At 38.9% G+C, this 22,728-nt stretch overlaps 1 protein-coding gene across 1 annotated transcript; it reads left to right on the top strand.

Moving 5' to 3' along the window:
• Window positions 1-6,745: 6,745 nt before the first annotated feature.
• Window positions 6,746-17,127, top strand: LOC136686216 (antigen WC1.1-like). Its single transcript, XM_066659841.1, has 21 exons — window positions 6,746-6,803; window positions 6,989-6,991; window positions 7,902-8,210; window positions 9,474-9,785; window positions 9,901-10,215; window positions 10,664-10,987; window positions 11,188-11,502; window positions 11,666-11,962; window positions 12,124-12,195; window positions 12,403-12,717; window positions 12,939-13,022; window positions 13,109-13,249; window positions 13,372-13,467; window positions 14,731-14,793; window positions 15,489-15,551; window positions 16,016-16,078; window positions 16,199-16,267; window positions 16,446-16,508; window positions 16,609-16,671; window positions 16,778-16,840; window positions 17,012-17,127. The coding sequence occupies exons 1-21, from the start codon at window positions 6,746-6,748 to the stop codon at window positions 17,125-17,127; spliced, it is 3,204 nt and encodes a 1,067-aa protein (XP_066515938.1).
• The last annotated feature ends 5,601 nt before the right edge of the window (window positions 17,128-22,728 follow it).

The following is a 22,728-nucleotide window of genomic DNA, read 5'->3' as shown; positions in this document are numbered from 1 at the left end:
TTATCATACCAGTCCAGTACAGAGCCATAGTACCTCTTTAACAGGGTCATCAAAACACAACGAAGTATAGAAACACATCCCAAATCACTCCATGCTCCCTATGTAGTGCACTATGCAAGTCATGAATTACTGAACCTAGATCTTAATAGTGTATTACATGTTTCTAATACAACATCATTCATATTTATTCATATGTGGGAATCTAAAATCTAGTGCTGTCTGCATGTATACACTGTCGTTTTATGACTTGCAATTCCTTATATAGGGAGTGGGGAGCTATCTGAATTTGACAATAGCATTTTCAAAAGTCTCTACTTTGGAGGGCATTTTCAGTAAAACAATGTTTTAGTGCAGACTGGAGGCCAAAATGCAGACAAAAAAACTTATTTTTTAATATATGCTTGTGGACAGGTCTTAATGAAAGAGCTATAATCTTATTGCACAGATATATACTTATTATAAAAGCCAAAGGGGAGCTCAAACTGAAACACTTACCCATTGTTTTTTATTATATTATAAATCAACACAATGGGCTTCTGTTCGTATTATTGACTTCATCATGTTTGCAGTTTAGCTGTCAGAGAGAGAGTGTCATTGTAAAGCTAAAGCAAGGACACGTGGTGTCATCCATGTAAAGCATTGAGTAGCACCCCTTCTAGAACTTTTTATAATGTGTGAGAGAGTAAGTGTCTGAGAGAGTGAGTTACAAGCTTGTTCCATGAGGTGCTTCACATCTAAAAATAACGAGGGCAGAGTATCAATGACGTGAAGCACTATTCCTATGAAGCACCTATTGCCATTTGGATGCAGATGTAAGTGTAAACCAGAACGTTCCTGGAAAAAAGAAGTAAAGGACAGAAAATGAACACACAATAGGCCAGTCTGAGAGTGGTAGTTAAATGATCTCGTGACCTGAGGGCCAGTGTGTAAAAAGCAGAGGTAGACAGAGTGTGAAAAAGACTGAGAAGGCCTGTTAAGTGTTTAAACATTACATAGTTTGTTGTGCAAATTTGATGGTGTTCAGAGTACAGGAAAATACATGTTAAAACTGTAAGTGATTTTGGGTTGTGAATCAAGAGGATAAATGTAAACAGTAAAGTGGCCTGATTTAGTCCCAGTCCTTTTTGCTCAAATACATCCTTTTCCAACACTAAATATGAACGTGTACAAGAACATACACTTGTATTTTACAAGTGAATGAAAGAACATATTTGACCACTTGGTGAACATGAGATTTAATAAGCTTCCATTTGCATTTATGTTTGACAGCATGAAAGCCTTTCTCAGAACATTGAGTACTACCACAGAGGAACCATTGGTGCTGAGATGTGTGAAAAGTGTCCATTAGGTGTAAGAGTGCTGGTAGCATTAGACTGCATTTCTACACCAAATCTCAGACTGTTCAAGGCTGACTGGACAATGTCAAACCTCTTTATGATGTTTTTTTTTTTTTTTTGTTGTTGTATGTAGCACCAAAACCAATGATGTGCAGGTATATGCTGTTATCAGTAAAAATATTGTAATTTAATCATTTATTTATCAGCTTTATTGATATATAGGATTTTATTGTTATTCGGATGATTAGGGAACCATTGGTGTTGGTGGAGGACCATTCTCTGTGCTGCACTTCTATGTGTACACTTTTATGGCGTGGTGTTGTGCTGCAAGGTTTTTTAAACCACCCAGTGGCACTGCTGGACTGAGAATAGTTCACCAACCACAAATATCCATCCAACAGTCAATATCTATTCAGCCCACTGATGAAGGACTATAGGGTGAATAACTCAAACAGTGCAGCAACAGATGAGCTAATGTCTCACTGTGACTATACATCTATAAGGTGGATCAACGAGGTAGGCATATATAATAGAGTGGACAAAGTGTTTAAAGCCTCCAGCAGCACACCGCTGTTTCTGATCCACTCGTACTAGTACATCACACACTAACGTGTCACCACCATGTAAGTGTCACTGCAGAACTGAGAATGATCCACCACCCAAATCATACAGCGTAGAGTATTAAGAACAATGCATGGACTACAGTCTGTATATTATTAGAACTAAAAAAATGGTCAGTGGAGCTGATAAAAATGTACAAAAAATGATAGAAATAGGAGTTAATTTTAGTGATATGCTAGATCAGTGTGTATCTACATATTTTTTGACTTGTTTTATATTTTTTAGGTTATTTTGTGGCTTTATCCCATCTTTCAGAAATTCAGCTTCATTAATATCCGCTCATGTCTTTCTGTATAGTTTCTCCGTCTTCGTCTATGTGCATGTGTTTTTGTGTCTTGCATCAGTAGAGCTAAAAGACTAGAAGCAGTTTCAGTGGCTTGACTGACACATTCATATCCCAAGATGTGTTTGAGATTTTCAACTAGAAAATCAGCTCTAGGCAAACAGAAAAGTTTTACAAATGTGTTTTGAATTAAAAAATAAAAAAGGGTTTAGCATTGCTCTGCAAGCTGAAAGTGCATTCGTTATTAGGTGGAGGCCACTCAAAGGTATCAAAGGTGATATGATGCTGTGCAAAAGTCAGAGACCATCTTGTGTTTTTGTTTAATTTCCAGTCTAATTAGCATTGAGGGTGTCAGTGCTTCATCTTCATTTCACATTCTGTTTTCACAAAGCTTTCCATTTTGGGAAGAAATCAAAAAGGGTATTTTATCTCTGCAAATTCAGTCTTAGAATTCCAGGTCTTAGATTCCAGTTTTGGATTCCCCTTCCTCTCCCCAGTTCTCTTCCTTTGTACTTCACCCTATATCTAAGAAAAACGTCCTGAAAAACTGAATAGCTAAAGTTTACTGGCTGTTACCTGGATAATGAAAATTTGAATGATGTTGTTTAGTAGCATTTTGTACATTACATTTGGTCATATCAGGGGCCAAAGGGTCTTAAAGTGTCATAAAGCTCACAAAACTCTCAGAACACATTCAAACGGATCACACAGATGAGCCAACACCTAATGACCACCTGCCTAATTTGCTGCACGATCAGCTCTGACCTGTCAATGCCTCATGGACTTTTCAGTTCTATATGTTAGAAGGTAGAGCTCCAGCAGATTGCACTTGTTCATTCCTTTCATTCTCAGATGCTGCAGCAGATAGAAAGCTGTGGGTTTTGGAGGCCAGTGCAACTGGGACCTGTGGCTGGGAGCTATATCAGCAACATTGAGGAATATCATCACCATGGAGGAGTGTAACCAGGTCCACAAAGTTCTGTTAGGTGATACCTCAACATTCATTTCTAAACACAATATACACAGAGAATCAGTCTTCCTCCACTTACAGCATTTTAGACAGGTCATAATGTTTTGGCTCATTTACAAGTCCATGCACTCTTACACGTTGTATGGTACAGACAAATAAGGTTAATGTTATTTTGCACTATAATGTAACCTCAAAAATCAGCCATACTTCACGGGTGAGACTAATGTAAAGAGTCAGGTTTAAACTGCATTGTACATTCTGTACAGAGATGGTCTACAGCTGTAGAAAAGTACAGCTTGCTGTCACAGAGTTGAAATTGGTACTGTGTTATGTACAGTGTTACAAACTGGACTTGTATAATACATGTACACAGTGTGGTTGATTATTTCTATTTTACAGCAGGATTAACTTAATATTATGAGACTTAACACTGCAGGAGTAAGATAATAATGTCATGGCAGAGGTGAGTAAAACGTGAACGTTTAAAGGGCAGCATCACCATTCTTGTCCACATAAGCTACAGTTTATGACTTTTGGCCCCTTACCTGGACCACTTTAGAGCCTGAATAGCTGTGTTTCAGTGCTGTAGCTGTGGACATTTCCTCTCAGACATGCTGGACACTACTTAATGCCCGGTCAGGATTTTTTTTTTTTTTTTATGAAAGATTCTGTTTTAATTTACGCAAGAATTTTTTAATGAACTTTAATATATGTAGAGTAAACAGGGTGACATCCGTTCACATGTAATTTTGATTTGTAAAACTCATCCTTATTGGGACTATAAGCTTTGTTTCATTTCAGTAGTGTAAGTGTGAAGATAGGATTAAAGTACAGTCTTGTATGTAGAGTGGGTCGATTTCTTCGGATACATTCTGCACAACATTGACTCGAGTTGTTTGAGGTGGTGAAGGGTATGATAAAGGTGCCTGTTTTTCTTTTCTTTTTTTTAATAATATTTCCCTCCTAAAATGTCTCATTTCTTTACATTCCATAAAGCAGTGTACTTATTGATGTAAATATGATTTTGTATTAAAATAGAGAACATGCTGTATTTTGTTGTGTCTCTGCGAGTATTTGCACAAGTACTAAAACCAACGTGCCTCTAATATCAGAAGAAACAAGTAAAAATTAATAAACCGCTATTTAAAAATGTCAAAATTGCTTTAAAATGAATACCACTCTATAAGAATATTTTGTAAACTTTGTCCTAATTAATTATCTATTTTGAACAGATTTAGTTAACCACAGTTAGAGTCTAAAATGAGGTGGAAAAAAAACTCTCCTATAAATGTGTTTACTTCTATCACATAAAAACATAAAGAAAGTAGAATTATAATGAGACTTATCTAGGATTAGAAGTGAAAGAAAAGCACCCTATTCTCCCTTGATGTTTAAATTTACAATTCTGTTTTATTTTACATATATTATGATACAACGTTATGTCTTCACTGTTGTTTCCCTTTGAGCTGAATGGATTTTGATCATTGTTCTCTAAAGCTTACCCAACATAGCAACAGCACCCACAAGAGGCTGAACATGTGTGAGGAACACGGCTAAATCAATGATGAGATCCCACTATCTAAATTAATTACTATATACAGCTGTAATAAACTATTTTTTTATGGCAACCTGTTTGTTCACACATGGATAGAAAGGGCATGCTTGGTTTTCCTCTTTGTTAATAGACGGATACTGCTTTATATAAAGAAACATGACATTGTGTCAATACAATAATGTTATTGTGCTCAGTAGTTTAGGTCTAAACCCCTGGATGACACACAGCTGATATAATACAAAATTACTGTACAGATATAGTGCAAAAAAATAAGCACATTGTCAGTAAGTAAATTAAAGATGTTTTTCCTCATTTAATGTTTTTTTATGTCACCAACCGAAGTCTGAGACAATAGTTATCATTCAGGGAATATTATTATATTAAAAGTGAATAAATTATGAATTAAATGATGCAATGAAATAAACCTTTTAAAGGAGATTCTCAGATGTAGCCACGATGAGATTTTAAGTGGAAATAAGTACTTTTTATGTGCTGCAAAATACAAAATAAAGATTTTAAAATGATGGTTCTTAATCTATTATTTAGAATTGTTTAATATACAAATAAGTAGAAACCACATTAATACCACGTATTCCTTGTAGTGGATGTGTGATGTATTTTTGATTAAAAAAACAACCAAACATATCCTTTGAGCAGAGGAGTTAGGATTCTGCCCACAGAAATCTGTCGATAATGATATTGTACTAGAATCCCAGGGTGAGTTTCTGTGTGACTGTGTAAACTGGCGAAGAGCTGCTCAACTCCACTGTCCTATGCTACTGATGGCTCCTCAGTTTAAAGCTCAGAGGTTAGATCAGTATTGGGAATTTTAAAACTACAAAGCTGTAAATTGTGAAATTTGTTTGACTTAATGATAAATATGTGTATAATAACTGTATGTGTGTGTATACGCACTCTCCACCTTCAGTTTGTAAACTAAGTTAATGTAAGTTGATTAATTTAAAGCATATCATTTTGCTGTTACTGATTCTCTCCCTGTGTGTGTTTAAGGTTGTATAAAGGGACAGATATCAAACTTACTTTCTGTTTACCTGCTGAGATTAACAAATTGGGGGAATACAAACACACACAGATTAGACATCCTCTGGCTCCATCTTGTGGAGAAAACTAATTCCTACAGGGATTGATCCACAGCGCTTCTGTAAGACCTTATTTATCAATGTGAAAATACAAGTGTTAAAGTAAATGACTGCCATTAAAACACTGTTATTATTACATTCATACATTGGAATTATATATATATATATATAAACATAATTTCCTTGCACTGTGTGCATCATGAATAAAAAAAAATTTAAGTCACATTTTTCTGTATTCTGACTAAATTAATAAAATGTGACTGGGTTTAGTTTATTTCAAGTGTTTATGAATGATTTACTAATAGTTCTCTGTATTTTGTTTTATAACTAAGAAGTAAGTTTGCAATTTGATTTTATAGATTATTTTTCAGACTGTTAATCAGAGTGTGTGTTAATCAGTGTGTGTGTTTATCAGAGTGTGTGTTTATCAGAGTGTGTGTTTATCAGTGAGTGGATCAGCTGTGTGCAGGTGCAGCATTAAAGCTCTTCTCCACTGGAGTGTTTCCTCTCTCTGAAGTCAGTCTCCTGTTGCTGGGGACCCTCTGAGCACACTGCCGTCAGCGTCTCTCCTCACAAAAAGACAAACACCTCGAGAACCTAAGGAGGAGTTCTGTCCATCAGCGTCACTCTCTTTTGATGAAAATGGAGAAAGAAGAAAATGCCTCCTCTGATTTGTCACTGAAATGTTTGATGATTTCCTCTTCTCTTTCTAATAAGGTAATAGTGAGTGTGATTGGCGGCTGGGGGAGCTCTCTCTCTCTCTCTCTCTCTCTCTCTCTCTCTCTCGCTCTCTCTCAGTTTCTTCAGTCTCTCTGGGGGAGTGGAGGTGAAGTGTGTTCTGCTGCTGAGGTGAATGGACTGTGTGCAGGTCAGAGGGAGATGGACAGCTGTGTGACTCTCATTCTCCTGTTCTCCACATTCACTCTCTCCACAGCTGGTGAGTACACTCTCTACTGATCAGTGAGATAAACAATTTGAAGACTTCTCTCTTCACAGCGTTGAACAACAAAATCTCAACTTAATAAATATATAAAAAAGCAAGGTAAATAAAGGCTGTAAATTCTTGTTTAAACAGTTTTCATTGGTGTGTGTTTAATGCTGAATCTTATTATGTGCCAGTAGCATGTTACAGTGTCGTACACACACTTTCCTTCACGGGCAGCGCTTCATTTCACTTTTCACACCTCAGATACAGATTTTTACAGCTTCTTTTTATAATTCTGACCAAACTGTGTAGAATCTTATTGCTTTTCCTCTCAGTTTCCAGGAATAACTGTAATATTGTTATATTTTTAGTGGAGTTTGAAAGAATTCTTTACATTTCTGTATAAATATGTCCTAAGAATAAATATAAAGAACGTAAATAAAGAAATGAGAGAACAATATTAAACCTGATCATTTATTTACTGAGGACAATTGTGCAGTGGAACAGATCTGTGAGTGGGAAAAGTATGTGAGGCTTTTCTTTGAGGATCTGGTGTGACCCTCTCATGCAGCAAAAACATATGAACTGACCACTTCAGGTCCTTCCCCAACACTTCTTTTAGATGAAGGTCCAATGATATCAGTCGTTTGAATTTGTTCACACTCTGTCTGACTGTGGATTGTTGGAGTCCAAACACTTTACAGATGCTTTTACAACCTTTTCCACCCTGATGAGCATCAACAACTATTCGTCTGAGGCCTTTGTTCGTGCCGTGATTCTCTTCCACAAATGTGTTTTGTGAAGATCAGAATTCGACAGCCCCCTGTTCTTTAAAGAAAACACAGTGCATCCTCTCACCTGACTGTCGTCCCATTGATGGAAAACACTCTAATTTCACCTTGGAGTGAGCTGTTAATCCTAGAGGTTCACATGGTTTTATCACTCACTGGTTTGTAAAAGTGGGTCGTATTCCTTAAGAAATAAATGTCCAGGTTTAATTTTGTCGACTGATTTCTAATAGAGCTCTTTATAGGAAACTCTTTCAAAACTTATTTCATCAATGAATTCATCACAGTGTCGGTGTGTAATCTCTCACTCTCTCTCGTACAGACAGTGTGAGGTTGGTGAATGGAGACAGTCACTGTGCTGGGAGAGTGGAGGTTCTTCATGAAGGACAGTGGGGAACAGTGTGTGGTGATCGCTGGGATATGACAGACGCTGCAGTGGTGTGTAGAGAGCTGAACTGTGGGGAGGCTGTAAATGCCCCACAGTATGGTCACTTTGGAGAAGGGTCAGGAGAAATCTGGATGGATGAAGTGGCCTGTAATGGATCAGAGTCTACACTGAAGAACTGTAGATCAGAAGGATGGGGTAAACATAACTGTTATCATAGTGAAGATGCTGGAGTCGTCTGCTCAGGTAAACTGCTGTCAGTCATCACATGAATCACAGTCTGTGTTAATATTATCATTAACATCACACCATTCATTTTACTGAGGATTCTGAGTGTAATTAGTGGTGAATAACAAGACTCTTTTACACCAGTGTTCCTGAACAGAGACATGAGAGATGTGTAAATACAGACTGTAGGGAAGTGAAACAGCCAAACACTTTTCAGAATGAAGGAGCAGATCATATAGTTTCTCACTAAAAGAAGTCGACTGGTTTATACTTCTCACAACACAAGCCCTTTCTCTCACTGTTCATCCTGAGATCACTGTGGAGGAACAGGATGAACATTAGGGAGAAAACTGAGAGGAGAAAGAAAAGGTGTTTACTCTGAGGATGGTCAGGTTCTTTATTATAAATCTTCTGTAAAACAGAACTCTGTTGTAAAGAGACTCGGTGTAATGTTCATGTTTCAGTCTCCTTTGTTAACTGCTCTATCAGGACACACACGACACTAACCCTCAGAGAAACACTGTTACAGAACAGCAGCAGTTTTAAAACACACTGTTTTCACCTCCTTTTTAGTGACTAATGTCACTCCAACTCCAACTACATTTCCCAGCAGTCCACACTCTAAACTACATCATAGTGTCATTTGTGGAGGAAAACTGGAATATAGTGAAAATCACAGCTTATAAAACATCAAACACGTTTTCCTCCTTCTGTGTTTCAGAGAAAATGCAGCAATCTTCCAAGTAAATGTTTATATTTCTGTTTCATTATTAACATGTTTATTGATTTAAAAATACAAATCTTAAAAATAAAAATGAAGGAGAGTTTCATTCTCACACCTTTTTATTTTTATTCACATAACGACCCCCTTTAACTCCATTAGAATCAATGGGTCCCACTGCAGTCCTGTGGACCCCCTGCCCCACGTTTTAAACTCTCCTCCACCACAACACACTCGATTCAGCTTGTCTTTGTTCTGGGACAGGAGACATACACACTCCATACTGTATTCTGTATCACAATCATTGATTCTACAATTTAAAACATGAAATTAATTTACTATTCTTATATAAAATGTCATAACACACACAGGTTCATACAACTTTTAAAAACTTTAAGGAAAAACCTGTGTAAGAATGAATAAAAATAAGAAACATACACAAACAATTCACAATTGGGGACCGCTCTTAATTTGAATAATGTCACATTCACCAGGAAGTGTGTGACTCTATTACTGTTTCTGTGTTGTGCAGTGTTCTAATGCAACTGAAATACACACAGGTCGAATCGTCAGACTCGCTGATGGTCCTCACCTGTGCTCTGGGAGAGTGGAGGTGCTTCATGGAGAGACCTGGTCCACAGTGTGTGGTGATGGCTTTGATCAGCAGGATGCAGAGGTTGTGTGTAGAGAGCTGGGCTGTGGGCATCGTGTAAAGGTGCTGGGAGCAGCTGCTTTTGGCCGAGGGGAGGTCCAGATGTGGTCAGAGGAGCTTCAGTGTAGAGGAAATGAATCTCAGATTTACTTCTGTCCAAAATCATCTTCACTCAGACACAACTGCACTCATGATAATGATGTGGGACTGGTGTGTTCTGGTAAAGTATAAATATTTAAACTGTATTTAAAAAGTTCTCTTCTCTGCTTGTCACACTCTGTGAGCAGTGGTCTGCACTTATCTGAGCTAATTCCTGTAATATGATGTTCATTCAGGTCACACAGAAGCTCGTCTGGAGAAGGGCTGGGACTCGTGTTCTGGTCGAGTGGAGCTCCAGTATCTCAGTGAGTGGGGCACAGTGTGTGATGGAAGCTGGGATATGAGAGCTGCCAGTGTCCTCTGTGGTCAGCTGAAGTGTGGGAGTGCTGTGGCTGTGTTGGGGTCAGACTGGTTTGGGGAGGGGACTGACCGGATCTGGGCTGATGTGTTTGATTGTCAGGGAAACGAAACACACCTGTCACAATGTCCAATTTCATCATGGAGTCGAGCTGCATGCTCTCATAAACAGGACGCTGGAGTCATCTGCACGAGTAAGATCTAAAACTGTTCATATCTCAGAGTATTATATAATACACTGCTAAAAAAATTAAGGGAACACTAAAATAACATCCTAGATCTGAATGAAATATTCCAGTTGAAAATCTTCATTCATTACAGTGAAATGATCAAAGTAAATCAAAATTATTATCCCATGGAGGTCTGGATTTGGACTCATACTTGGATTCATAAAAGTGAAAAATCAAATTACAGGCTGATCCAAATTCAGAGGAAATTCCTCACAAGTTAAAATGAGGCTCAGTAGTGTGTGTGGCCTCCACGAGCCGCTGTGACCTCCCTACAATACCTGGGCATGTTCCTGATCAGGCGGTGTGATTGACTTGGAGTTACATCGTGTTGTTTAAGTTCCCTTTATTTTATTGAGCAGTGTAAAAAACAAATTATGTTGATATTTTAGCAAACTCACCTTCTCCTCTCCAGACTCTTCTAAGGCTCTTCATGAGGGGCGAGTGCGGTTGTCTGGAGGGAGGGAGTGTGAGGGGGAGGTGGAGGTGTACTTCAGTCAGGACTGGAGGAGAGTTCTGCTGGACTCCTGGAGTGTGTCTGAGGCCTCTGTGGTCTGCAGACAGCTGGGCTGTGGCTCTGTGCTCAACTTCTCCCCCTCCTCTTCATCCAGTCCTGAACACACACACACGTGTGTGAGGGGTTTCAGCTGCTCTGGGAGGGAAGCTCATCTGGGGAACTGCAGCAGTGCAGAAGTAGTAAACTGCAGCTCCAGAGAACAGCTCTCTATCACCTGCTCTGGTGAGAATTACAATATCTAATTACTAAATGTGGCTAATGTACATAACCTGAATTATCGTTTATTATAATCATTACTGTCCTTTTCACAGTCAGAAGATGAACATCATGTGGATAAACCGTAACTATCAACCTGACATTCATATGTTCTGTGTGTGTGTGTGTGTGTGTGTGTGTGTGTGTGTGTGTGTGTGTGTGTATAGACAGGTTTAACAGCTCCGTCAGACTGGTGGGTTCTGGAGGAGCGTGTGCAGGAAGGCTGGAGGTCTTTCACAGCGGCTCATGGGGGACAGTGTGTGGTGACTTGTGGGATATTAAGGATGCGCAGGTGGTGTGCAGACAGCTGCAGTGTGGAGAGGCCCTCAGTGCCCCGGTACCAGCCCGGTTTAGACCTGGAACTGGACCCATATGGCTGGTGAAGTGTGAGGGGAATGAAACGTCTCTGCAGAACTGTCAGTTTCATCTGTGTGAAGAGGATGACTGTGGACACAAGGAGGATGTTGGGGTTGTGTGTTCAGGTGAAGTTTTAAAGAAGTTAACAAATATACCGTCAAGAAACCTTAACTTTTCAGAACTACTTTCTCCATAGAACATTAGGTGTTGAACAAATGAATGAATGAATGAACAAGAACATTTACAAACTGAACTCTAGACTCAGTGTAAGTCGTTCTTCTCCCACAGAGTTTAAGGAGATCAGACTCACCGAGGGCTGTGTGGGGAATCTGGAAGTGTTCTACAATGGGACCTGGGGTAATGTGTGTGATAATGGAGTAGATGATGAAACAGCGAGTCTGATCTGTCAGGAGCTGAACTGTGGAAGAAGTGGCAGTGAGACCAGAGCCACAGCGAGAGTGGAATCAGCTCCTAACTGGCTGGATTATATAAAATGTAGGAAACATGACTCCACTTTGTGGCAGTGTCCATCTTCCTCCTGGGGAAAGTATGAGTGCAGTGAAGTGGCTCATATTACATGCTCAGGTGAGCAGTCGAGGATTTTTATGCTGACATTAACAGTGTGTAGACATTTGTTTGCTTTCAGGTGTCAGAAGGTATAATCAAAACAGATTTATAGATTTCTCTAGATTTAAATCAATTATTTCTAATTTATATTCATTAATTAAAATGCATTATTATTTTAGAAAATGAAAATCCTCTTATTCATCGAAGCCATTTGAAATGTTCCTCATCTCCGTATCAAAGACAGTGCTCAGGTAGGAACTCCAACAAACATTTTCAGTTTTAATTATAATTTTAATTACAGCAGGTGCATCTTTTCATCTATTAATGGCCTTACATCACTATTTCCCACACAGAGTGAAAACCTTTACTGTACTTAATGTATCTGACACTGAATCTGAGACTGTGGCGTATTGTCAGAATTTCTGTTTGTCCATTTGTGTGTGTGTGTGTGTGTGTAGATCACCTGCCTCTCAGACTGAGTGGAAGAAATAGAAGCTGCTCTGGGAGACTGGAGGTGTATTATAGCTCTGAGTGGGGGTCTGTCAGTGATGATCTGTGGGACATCAGGGACGCTCAGGTGGTCTGCAGGCAGCTGGGTTGTGGGCCGGCGCTGAGGGCTGATGGGAGTGCTCTCTTTGGTGCTGGTGAAGGGCCGATCTGGCTGAACAGAGTGAAGTGTAGAGGGAATGAGATTCACCTGTGGGACTGTCCTCATTCCCTGAAGAACCACACTGACCGCTCCCACAGACAGGACGCTGGAGTCACCTGTGCAGGTCAGAGACCACTGGAGTTTGGAGTTTCTGATCAAACTATTGTTAATTTTAGTTTTAACAATCTGCTGGTCCACACAGAGAAAGATGCTGATGCTTAACACAATCTAACACTAGTTTAAGATTTTAAACTGTAACATGTGAACGGCTGAAATAACACTTTAGTGAGTGTATGTTTCTATTCTGTGTTACTTAGTGTTTATGTTTTGTTTCTGTATTTACAGATTTACCTGCACCCCCTACTGCTGCAGTCACAACAACCTCCACCACCACCACCACCACCACCACAACAACCTCCACCACCACCGGTAGCTTTTAACTCTGATAAGTTAAAATCAGTTAAATGATTTCTAAATGTGTTCATTTCTTTTTCTGTTTTGTATTTTATTTCTAGGTTCAGGGAAGAGGCCAGACACTGCTCCACAACCAGCTCCCCCCATCAATCTAGTGTCTCTCCTGGTGCTGGGAGCGCTGCTCTTCCTGGCCTTAGTGCTTCTGTTTGTGCTGTTTTATCAGAACAGAGTGCTCAGGAGAGGTAGAGAGATTCAGAAATCATCTACTTTCTGTACATTCTCTAAACATCATTAGTCCTTCAATCTGTCATCAGTCTTCTCTTCTACTGACCTGGCTCCCTGTTTCTCTCTGTGTCTCTCACAGTGCTCTCTAAGAGGAGGCGTAAGACTCTGACTGAGGCAGTCTATGAGGAGATCGACCGCAGACACATCACTAAAAGAATCCCCTCCACTCAAAGAGGTCAGTGATATGTGGAGAGTTCTACATGAGGTTTATTTTATAAAATTATTGTTCATCTACATCTGAGATCACAGAACACACACCACAGTGCAGTGATTAACGGGAAGTTTATTTTTATTTAATGATTAATTTCTTCATTACAGCTTCAGTAAATGTTGGAGTTAGAGAAGATTTACATTAGATTCAGTAAATATCTCAATATTCCAGATTGACTAATGACTTTAATTTTTTTATCATTCTAAATGTAATAAGGCAGCAGCACTTCATATTTAGTTCTGTCAAGGGTCACATACAAATGTCACATACAAGATATTCATTTTCCAGCAGACAACACAATCAATACATCTACTGTGTTATCTTCACAATGCTTATGTACATGTTCAACTATATTTCGCAGTAAATTAAACTGTACCCACTTAATTTTCACTTTGCTCGCGCCTTACATCTACAGGAGACAGGATGTAACTACAGTGGAGTTTAATGTGGACCTGGAAATCAGAAGCTGTAAAGGCCAACTTTAGCGTCGTTAACTGTAGCGCAATTTAAGGTGGAACACCAAATAAAAAGCTGGAGAACAATAAACTAACTTCATCCTCATCAAAAACATGGAGATATTAAAGTGTGTATAAAGTCCACTGGGTTTAATCCCAGTCTGGGAAGATCCTCAGAGGGTAAATGGACTGATCTCACCTAAGTGCAGTGTATAATCCTCAGAACTGAGTCCAGGCCACAGTGAGCTGCTCCAGACTTTAATGAAGACATTCCTCAGTTCAGAAGTCCGTTATGATCCAGAAGACACCGGGAGCCAAAAGCAAATAAATAAATGAATCAAAGGAGAGAAAAATCCTTTTGTGAACAAAACCGAAAGTCCAAACGTTCAACTTCCCCACAAAGTGCTCAGTGAGAATTAGCATCTTAGCATTAGCGAGGTTAGCATTAGCATAACAAACCACCATTAACAGTCCTGACAGGTGCTGAAAGACACACAGGTTCCACACAAAACAGAAATAAAATCCTCACATTGAACGGAAACTCATCAGCTTCAAAATAATAAATAAATAAATAAAAGAAGGCAGGAGCTCTGAAATCAGAAAACTCCTCACCCTCTGATTCAGCTCCGTCTGATTATACACTGATTTTAAAGCATCATCAACCAACTCAGTACAACTCACCCCCCCAGTGTCCGCACACTGTAACTACACCAGCAGTGAACATTTCCAACCATAACCCCCTGTTCATGACTGTACTTCTCTCCTCTAACAGGGAGTATCCTCTCTGAAGAACAGCGTTCAGGATATGAGGATGTGGATGAGGAGCTGCTCTCAGGTAAAAGAACCAGTGTCAGACTCCATTCCACTGAGAAATGGTTCAGTCACAGTTTAGAAATGAGAGAAATCTTTATTAAGGTGTGTTTCATAAGCCACACTTACACAAAGACTGTTTACAGTAAATCCAGTTCTCTTAAATCCAGCACATGACACACGTCTTTAGTGTTTAGTTTCTATCCAGGTTGTGTTTGATGGGATTTTAGTGACATTTGTTACTGTTTCTGGAGCACAGTGTGAGGAACAGTGTCACTACAATGAACTAAGCACTGAATACAGAGTAGTTACATGGTTCAGAATATGGAAATAAGGCCTGAAACAGTGTGTATTTACTGTGTGTCTAAACTGGGGAACTACACGTCTAAATTCTACAACTTGTAAGTCACATTACACCCAAAAAATAAGAAAGACAACAGTGTCTCTAGTGTAAATGTTTCTGTCTGTCTCTGTGGAGTTCAGTGTGGATTTGTAGGAGTTTGTACAAAGCAGCTGAACTGAAAATCCTCACTGGTAGAGATTAGACTGTGAGGCAGGGCTTGAGGCTGTAATTTTAACATTTGAATGCACAGTTTTTACAAAGGTCTTGACTATTTTAATGTAAACAAATGCAGTTCTCAGAGCTCCACAGCTCTCAGAGGCTTGTGGGTGATTCTGACTCTGAACGTGTTTCATGACTGTACTTCTCTCCTCTAACAGGGAGTATCCTCTCTGAAGAGCAGCGTTCAGGATATGAGGATGTGGATGAGGACCTGCTCTCGGGTGAGAGGATCATTGTTGGTTAATTGGTCAGTTTGGGCCGTACAGAGAGGGGGGATTAGGGTGGTCTTAAGTGCTTTTATTTCATAATGGCTCCATATTCTCAGAGCTGGACGTGTACACAGTGTTGAAAGCTGATAAAGTAAAGCCTGCTGCTGTTATTGTCTTGATTTGTGGCTGAGTCTTGACATGTCTGGCCCAGACTGAAGGCCTAGGTTTAATAATCCTACTTCAGCACTGGTGTAACATTAGTCTCTGGGGGATGATCTCGCTCTTTTGTTTTTAATTGTGGAAGTAGTTTGTTGCTTTGGTGAATGATTCTGTTCATCTGTAGAAAAGTAATTCCAGACAGATTTGATTTCCTTTAGAATCTTAATAGAATCACTTACTGTCGCTCACAAAAGACGCAGAAGAGATGTAGAACTCTGAAATGATGCTGAATGAGGAAAGTTTCTCCTTGTTTCCAGCAAAGTCAGTGACTGAGGAGAAAGCAGAATATTATGATGATGCTGCCCCCAGTGGTCTGATAGGTGAGCTCCTCTCTTAAATAATCACATGCATTTTGTTCTGTTTCCATTAAACCACAGTGTAAAACTAGGACTGCTCTGTTTGTAAAGTCAGTGTGTTTTTATTTGCTTTTGGTGAAACAGAGAAAGAGGACACAGCAGAGAGCTATGATGATGTCCTCACTGCTGGACAGATCTCTGAGAGCGCAGCAGGTGTGTGTGTGTGTGTGTTCTGGTTTCTAGCTTAGAGAGAAAAGTAAGTAAGTACGCAAGTGCAGTGAAATAACTTTTCACGCTGGTTTAGATGCAGTCGACTAGTACACACACAGTTCAGAGAACATCTTTAAAAGTCCCCCCACTGTTCTTTAAACGTGTGTGTGTTTAGGAGCAGAGGACGTATCAGAGAGTTATGATGACGTCATCAGCGCTGACCATAACTCACCTGGAGGAACAGGTATGACTTGTAATGGAACAACACTGTAATCTCCAACATGAACACAGTCACTGATGATACTGGGGCTGATTTAATGTCCTCTGTCTCTACATTTGGACAGAAGACATGACAGAGAACTATGATGATGCTGTTCCCACTGGACCAAGCTCCAACATTATGACAAGTAATGTTTTCTTCATGTGGATAAATAATGTTCAACTGAAGCTTCAACACAGTCCCAATGTCAGCTCTGTTTCTTCTTGTTCTCATTGATCTCCATGTTGGTGCAGTGGACGCAGCAGAGAGCTATGATGATGTGGTCACTGCTGGACAGGATGGAGGAGGGGGAAAAGGTGAGTGTCTGATCTTGAGCGACTGGGAGTTTAAAGTCAGTGTGAATGTGGAGTCGGCTCCTTTTCCTTCTGTATCATGACGTATTTCTGAGTGAAACGCAGCGTCAGAGTCTCTGTCTCTGAGCGAGCTGAGTGTCCTCACTCAGTGATAATAATGGATTGATTTTACAGACTATGAAGACGTGGAGGAGGAGCCTCAGACAGAGATGAATCATGTGACTGAGAGACCACACCCAGTGTCTTTCCTCAGGAAACTACATTCAAACCTCTTCAGACGCAACAAGTGATTCTGTTATAGATCAGAATTCATATTTTAAAGGAATATAAACATTGTTTACTGTAGCTTTACAGATCTCAGAGAGGACACGGTGGTATTAAACACCTCCAGGAGTAAAACACCAGCTTCAGTGAGCTACACTCTCAATACAGATGTGTTAAAACAACATGCAGTGTATTACTTTGAACACATCTGTATGTCCAGGTCAGAATGAGAGTTTCTTATGGTGTAAGTGTGTAATGTGTGGAATCTGCTGCTGTGGTCTGAGAGATAATTCTGTTCTCCTCTATTCTCCAGATGTTGAGCAGCAGTAGACCACTGGACACTTGATAACTGTTAATCTGTCTCTCTCTGACTCTGTGTGTCTCAGAAATGATGTGTTACAGAACAGAAAATAGATTAGACACATCACAGAACAGACTGTATATTCCTTTACCATTTTATTACATTATCTTTGTACTTTGTTCTTCAGTAATTTCTAACATCCTGACCTGTCCTTACTGAACACACTCTTTAAATAAATACATCAAAGTCAATTTGGCCTCATAGCACTTGTTTTTATTATAAAACGCCTTCAATCAACTTCATTCCTAAAGATTATCACTTGTTTTACACTGAATATCTTTGTGTCATTCATTTAGAAAATATTTCCAACAAAAACAACTGTTAATGTCTTTATTCTACATATTGTTTTAATGATTATTTAATCCATAATATGTTTTAATGACAGTCATTTTCACATTGATAAATAAGGTCTTATAGAAGCGCTGTGGATCAATCCCTGTAGGAATTAGTTTTCTCCACAAGATGGAGCCAGAGGATTTCTAATGTCTGTGAAGTGCAGCCACACATTCACTACAGGGACAAAAGAGCAGGGGACTACTTGTCATTTTATGTTAGAATATTATTTACAATGACACAGTTGTAATTAATATTGCTATATTTTTCATGTTGTAATAATAATAAAATCTCTATACTATTAATAATTACAGACAGATTTATAAATGTTTTTTTGTAAATTACTGTGAGTCCTTATAATAATTCTGAGTTTGATTAATTTATTTTGACTGCCATTAAGTTACTTTGGTACGACGGAGTTTTAGGGCCACAGCGTTGAAAAAAAAACAAGATTCCGAGATTAAAGTCAGAATTCCGAGAAAAAACTCGGAAAAATTCTGAGAAAGAAACTCGGAATAATTCTGAGAAAAAAAGTCAGAAAAACTGAGCCACTGAACAAAAGTGTATTGTCCCGATTCTTGCTGGTAAGTGTTTATGAAGGTGATTTCTTACTGTAAACGTCTGTTGTTTGGTTATATTGTATATTGTACGTTTTCTGCTGGCCAGTGTCTTTTGCTCAGGAACATGCTTCGAGCGTGCTGCGTGATATGTTGGACTAACCGCTGGTTAACACAGGCACATATTTTATGGTTTCGGTCGTGAACTTAATTATATAAATGACTATAACGTTGCCACACTAACGTTGCTCAAAATGGTGGACTATGGGCGTAAACCACTTCACACCTGAGTTTCTGTAGCATTAGCTATAACGTATGTGCTTTATTTTAGATACGTGATGGCAGAGAATCTGTCCGATGTCATAACCTTCCTGAGAGATAGAGGAGTCTCAGAAGAAGCGATTCTTTTCATGCAAGAACAAAAGGTAACCGTAGTATTGTTCTATTATGTTTGATAATTTATTAGATTTTTAGATAAACTGTATACAAATACAGTTACTGACTGTAGCCCATTTGCTCCTGCGCAGTTTTCTTGTCCCACTCTACCCCATCCATATATGAGCATGGCCATCACAGGACAATTTATGTCCAGATAAGATGGTTCGTGAGCCATTCTCAGCACAAAAATCACACCAACATGGTTAACTAAGTTGTGTGGCCCTAATATATTTAATTTGGATGGACGTCACATTAATCAACAATGTGTTGAAACGTATTAGTATTTGGTTTATGACTACATGAGTTACCTCAAAGCCCTTCTCCTGGTTTGTCTAAAAAGATTTTGGTCTTACACTACTCAAACAGTTTCAACGAGATCATAGAGGCATTTTCTGACCCTCACATCTTGAGCACATCATTGACAGTGAGACATCTACTTCCTGACAACTCAGAGGAAGCTGGAATTGGGTCAGGTGTTCTCAGGGATGTCTACAGTAGCTTCTGGGTAGAATTCTATGAACGTTGTACTCTTGGAACAACCTTGAAAGTGCCTTTTCCCAGGCATGATTTCACTACTGAGAAATGGAAGGCAGTTGGCCGAATCCTACTTAAAGGATTTCAAGATTGCAGTTACTTACCAATCAAGCTGGCCCCTCCTTTTCTGGAGGAGGTTTTCTTTGGGGCTGTGTGCAGTGATCTGAAGGAACACTTCCTACATTTTGTCAGCTGCCAAGAGCGTGATGTCCTGCGTCAAGCTTTAAATGACTTCACTTCTGTGGAAGTTGATGACCTTTTGTAAATTCTTAACAGTTTTGAATGCAGGAGGAGTGTCACTGCTGTTAATCTACCAGGAATTTTTGAGGAGATATCTCACAAGGAGCTTGTGCAAAAACCAATGTTTGTCATTGATTGCCTGAGGGAAGCAATACAGCTACAGATGCCTCTTAGTCACAGTAATCTGACCAAAATGTACCGTGACCTAAAACCAACGTCAAAAAAAGTGTCAGGAATGTTAACATTTCCAAAAGAGATTACATCAAAGCAAGAAGAGGTTGCCACGCACTTGAGCTTGATGAAGAAAAGCTTGGAAGATTTTTGCGGTTCTGCACAGGTTCTGATTTAGTTGTGTCAGATGTCATTGGTGTGGAGTTCATTGTTCCGACCAGTTTCACAAGGAGGCCTATTGGGCGTACATGTGGGATGCTCATACAGCTCTCTGAAAACTATGATAATTGTCCTGACTTCTGCACTGAGTTTAATGCAGTTCTAGAGAGTAATATCTGGGTAATGGACATTGTATAAAAATGAAATATTATGTCAAAACTTCAAAGGAAGCCTTGATTCTATCCTTACTGCACATTTTTTCATGGACATATAGACATGTATTTGCAGTAAAAATGAAAACTTAAATAATTATTACAAAGGCACATTTGTTCTACTGTTTAGTATTGTTCTTCACAAAAGTTTATACTTGAATACAAAAAATTCACATACACTTCTTTGCATGGTCAAATTGTTACTTAAATTTATAGCACTCCAGTATTGTTACACATAAAATCCTGTTTTACTGCGGGTGAATGTTTTGTCTTGATGCAGTGTAAAAACCCAGTAAGAAAAACTGAGAACATTTTTGAAGATGGATGTTTTCCAGACTATTTGCGTTCCTTGTATAAGAGCTTGTATAAGCTTTGTAATTTTTATTTATTTTTTTTAATTCCTGAATTTTGTATTAAACATTTTTCATAAAATTTTACAGTGACCAATGTCTTACGTAAAAACAGACAGCAATAAATTAATGGCTGTAAAATGTGTATTTATATTGGTTTCAAAAAATGCGTAAATTGTCAGCACAAAAATAGTTTACTTTAACTGTTTATAGTACAAACTGTCCATAACTCCAGTCTTTTTGGCCCACTGGCCTGCACATTACACACAATCTTGACCCTGTTCATTAGAAAGTTATTGGATTCTTCATGGTGTGGGTCAGGTGTTTTGGGGCAGGGTGTAGTTGAGAATATGCACAGCCAGGACTGGTGTTGAGAAGCATTACATATTCTGTTGTATTTCGTTTCTAAGGAGTGTGTAAAGTTCTGCTGCTTGGTATGCATCTACAGGAGCATCCCAGCCATTTTCATCCATGAGAACAGCACAGAGCTCAAAGACAGTTTCATCACATGGGTACTTTGGAGTACACTCCTCTCTGCAAACATCTACCTCTTCTGGAGGAACAACTTTGGGTTTGTCCTCCCCTGCACCAAAAATATGCGGCATGCAGAACATTAGAACTGGGCGTCCTGTGGGCATTCCTTGACCTGGCTTTTGTCTAATTTGATGAGAGTTACATGTTCTCAAAACTTAATTTAGTTCCTCCTGCATAAAAAAATAATACCACAATGTTACTAAGATTTTACAGTGGGGACACGAGGGATTTATAATGAAGTGGCCAGTGATTACACAATACTGCAAAAATAATGCTGTGCCTAATATACTCATGCTAGTGTTATTTCAACAATGCTGTGCTGTCCTCTTTTGGTCTAACAACATTCGAATAACTACACACATGCAAAATTTAAATCACTAAATGTGTGTAACACTGGTAGTGTCACTGCCACACAGCTCCAGTGATCTGGGGTTGGGTGTTAGAGTCCTGTTCCGGGTGACTGTGAGGAGTTTGGTGTGTACTTCCCGTGTCCGTGTGGGTTTCCTCCGGGTGCTCTGGCTTTCTCCCAATTGAAATGGAAAGTGGTAAGAATAGAACTGGTAAGATCTCTTTATGTGAGTGTGATTTTGTGCAAAGAACTTCATGAACAGCCCATAGACCTAACTGATATTATAGAGAAGAAGAGGTATAATATGTCCCCTTTAAATTATAGTTAAACCATAAATTAAATTAAAGCATCACTATATACCTTCCTTCAAATAAAAACTTCAAAATAATTGTGATGTTATGTTACTACTACATGCTCTGTACTAATTATTGATTATGCCGTGGACCAACCCCTGGTTAGGGACCTGCCCATTGAAGAACAGGATGGAAGGGAGCAAAAAAGTATGCAGAGCAACATGGACTGCAGTCTGTAATTGTAGAACAGAGTTCTGCAGTTTGGTCAGAGAAGCTGAGAGAATGGACAGAAATATTGTGGTCATAATACGATATGACTGATCTACAGGGTCAGATCAGGTATTTGCTACAATGTGACATCGATTTACACACACAGAAAAGAAATCTAAAAGACAAATAAAACCTAATATAAATATAATCCATATAAAAATGCTTTAAAATATATTTGTCACCAACACACCGTGTTCTATTAAAAAATATCTACATATGCAACCAGAATTCCAGCACTCTCCAATCAAATTCTCCCATCAGGAATATTATTGGTTTACGAATAATTTAGATTATTCCTTGACGTTTTTCCAAAGTCCTTATAAACTCAGTACTCCTGCCCTTCACCCTGCAGCAAAGGATATTTCAATATAATAGAGTATAACCATCTAAAGATATTAAAGTAGATTAATGTTGTTTTCCCTGGCCTGCTATTTTTGCTGTAATATTTTGTAATTTAGCTCCCAAACATATTTTCTCTGATGTGTAGGCAATTCCAATAAGTGAAAAAAAAAGACTGGAATTCAAACCGAAAAATGTTAGCTAGTACATTTGAATAGAAAATGCACTTCACATGACTACTGGTTGGACATTATATATTTTGGACCATGGGTGATTTTAGTGATAATTGGTCATTATTAGACTAACACACAAACACATCTCCAAAATTTAATCAAGGTAAAAACCGTTGTTCTGCAGTGTGTACCATGACGGGACAAGAAGGGACAGCACAACATCTCGGCCCCAGCTCCTGCTCTGCTAAATATATACAATAAGCTGGTATCAGTGTGCTTTTAATATATATGATGTGCCCTTGAGCAAGGCACCA

Source organism: Hoplias malabaricus, chromosome 2 (assembly GCF_029633855.1).
Source record: "Hoplias malabaricus isolate fHopMal1 chromosome 2, fHopMal1.hap1, whole genome shotgun sequence".
Lineage (NCBI taxonomy): Eukaryota > Metazoa > Chordata > Actinopteri > Characiformes > Erythrinidae > Hoplias > Hoplias malabaricus.
The sequence above is the reverse complement of the archived record's forward strand: the minus strand, read 5'-3'. Positions and strand labels throughout refer to the sequence as shown.